Raw genomic sequence first — 2,523 nt, 5'->3', positions numbered from 1 at the left:
ATACTGAAGGAGATGATTGGGAAGAGGCCAATTATGTGGGGAATCAACAAAGGCAATCATATGATCCACATTCCAACACTTACAACCCAGGCTGGAAAAACCACCCAAACTTTGGGTGGGGAAACCAGCAAAGCCAACCACAAAACCACAAACATTACAACCACAACCAACAGAACAATTCCACATACCAAAACTCCAACCAAAGATCATACCAAGCCACACAAAACACTTACTCCCAACCACCATATCATGGCCAAAATAATCAACCTACCCAACCCAATCCGAACCAACAATTTCAAGATCAATTAAACAGGATAGAAAGAATGCTTGCAACCATGAGTCAAGACATAACCGAATTGAAAGCCTTTAAGGAAGAAGTAAATTCTAACTTGCAAAACCAAGGAGCTGCCATCCAGAAGCTAGAAAATCAAATTGTGTATTTGTCTAAGCAAACCCCTGGGCCAAGCGTTTCTCATGCTGCCAAGGCTATTGCAAGGGAAGAATGTAAAGCCATAACCCTCAGAAGTGGAACAAAGCTAAAGGAGATCTCAAAGGAAACCACAGAGGATGAAGCAAAGGAAAATGTGAGAGACAAGGAACAGGGACAATCTTCTACACCGTCTGCAACAAAAAAAAAGGAAAAAGAGGTCCTGAAGCCTTATACACCCAAAGCACCATATCCTCAACGTTTGATGAAAAGTGAAAAGGATGGCCAATTCTCCAGATTCTTGGAGATTTTCAAGAAGCTTCAAATCAACATTCCATTTGCTGAGGAAATAGAGCAAATGCCACTCTATGCAAAATTCTTAAAGGAATTAATGACCAAGAAGAGAAGCTGGAGACATGAAGAAACTGTGTTGTTGACTGAAGAATGTGAGAAGCTGGAGAAATGAGGAAACTGTGTTGTTAACTGAAGAATGCAGTGCCATTATTCAACACAAATTGCCTCAGAAATTGAAAGATCCAGGCAGTTTCCAAATCCCTTGCATCATAGGAGAAGTCATGGTGGAGAAGGCCTTGTGTGACTTAGGGGCCAGTATCAATTTGATGTCTCTAACAATGATGAGAAGAATGAAGATTGAGGAAGCCAAACCAACAAGAATGGCCCTCCAATTGGCAGATCGAACTTTTAAATTCCCTCATGGGATAGTTGAGGATTTGTTGGTGAAAGTGGGAGATTTTATATTTCCTGCCGATTTTGTGGTGTTAGATATGGAGGAAGAAGCCAAAGCTTCAATAATTCTGGGAAGACCCTTCCTGGCTACTGTTGGAGCCATCATAGATGTCCAAAAGGGAGAACTCACTCTTAGACTACATGATGAGAAATTGGTGTTTAATGTATTCAAGGCAATGAGCTATCCATCAGAATCACTAAAGGAGTGCATGAGGGTGGATGTAGTGGATATTGCAATACAAGAAACCTTTAAGGAAACAACAAAGGAAGTGGCAGAGGAGGAGTTCACCAAGGATATTGAAGTTAGTGACATCAAGGCTGCTGAAACAACCATGCAAAGCATGCCTGAGAGAGTGAAAGAAGAGAAGGAAGCACCAAAACCTGAGCTCAAAGCATTGCCCCCTAATCTCAAGTATGCATACTTGGGTAGTGATAAGAGCCATCCTATTATCATTAGCTCTGCCCCTGAGCCAAGAACAGGAAGAAGAATTGATCAAGGTGCTACAAACTCATCAAGATGCCATTGGATGGACCCTAGCTAATTTGAAGGGGATAAGTTCATCCATATGCATGCATAAAATCTTGTTAGAAGAGGATGCTAGACCATCCATTCAAGCTCAGAGAAGATTGAATCCCACCATGAAAGAAGTGGTACAAAAGGAGATCATGAAGTTATGGCAGGCAGGGGTAATCTACCCCATTTCTGATAGCCCATGGGTTAGTCCCATCCATGTAGTTCCCAAGAAAGGTGGCATAACTGTGGTGCCAAATGAGAGGAACGAACTTATACCCACAAGAACTGTCACTGGGTGGAGGATGTGCATAGACTACAGGAAGCTCAATGAAGCCACCAGAAAAGATCATTTTCCACTCCATTCATGGATCAGATGCTTGAAAGGCTTGCAGGACATGCTTACTATTGCTTTCTGGATGGATACTCAGGCTATAATCAGATAGTAGTTGATCCAAGAGATCAAGAGAAAACATCATTTGTTTGTCCATATGGAGTTTTTGCATATAGATGCATGCCCTTTGGATTGTGCAATGCACCTGCAACTTTCCAAAGGTGCATGCTGTCCATCTTTTCAGACATGATCGAAAAGTTTATTGAAGTTTTCATGGATGATTTTTCTGTGTTTGGAAATTCTTTTCCTAGCTGCCTACACCACCTTGCCTTGGTGCTTAAGAGATGCCAAGAGACCAACCTAGTATTAAACTGGGAAAAGTGTCATTTCATGGTCACAGAAGGAATAGTCCTTGGACACAAAATCTCTAATAGAGGCATTGAGGTGGACAAAGCTAAGGTGGAACTCATTGAAAAACTACCTCCACCAAGTAATGTCAAGGCA

General features: G+C 41.7%; 1 protein-coding gene across 1 annotated transcript; it reads left to right on the top strand.

The window, feature by feature from the left end:
* The first annotated feature begins 335 nt into the window (after nucleotides 1–335).
* LOC107472654 (uncharacterized) lies at nucleotides 336–1,716 on the top strand. Its single transcript, XM_016092156.1, has 2 exons — nucleotides 336–781; nucleotides 882–1,716. Exons 1-2 carry the CDS (start codon nucleotides 336–338, stop codon nucleotides 1,714–1,716), a joined length of 1,281 nt encoding a protein of 426 aa, XP_015947642.1.
* Nucleotides 1,717–2,523: the final 807 nt, after the last annotated feature.

This window comes from Arachis duranensis, unplaced genomic scaffold (assembly GCF_000817695.3).
Source record: "Arachis duranensis cultivar V14167 unplaced genomic scaffold, aradu.V14167.gnm2.J7QH unplaced_Scaffold_231193, whole genome shotgun sequence".
NCBI classification, from domain to species: Eukaryota; Viridiplantae; Streptophyta; class Magnoliopsida; order Fabales; family Fabaceae; genus Arachis; species Arachis duranensis.
Note: the sequence above shows the minus strand (reverse complement) of the source record. Positions and strands in the feature narration are given on the sequence as shown.

Coding starts and splice junctions, on each gene's coding strand:
- LOC107472654 (XM_016092156.1), top strand. CDS start 336: ATGAGTCAAGACATAACCGAATTGAAAGCCTTTAAGGAAGAAGTAAAT. Junction 782..881: donor CCATTTGCTGAGGAAATAGA/GCAAATGCCACT, acceptor GAATGTGAGAAG/CTGGAGAAATGAGGAAACTG.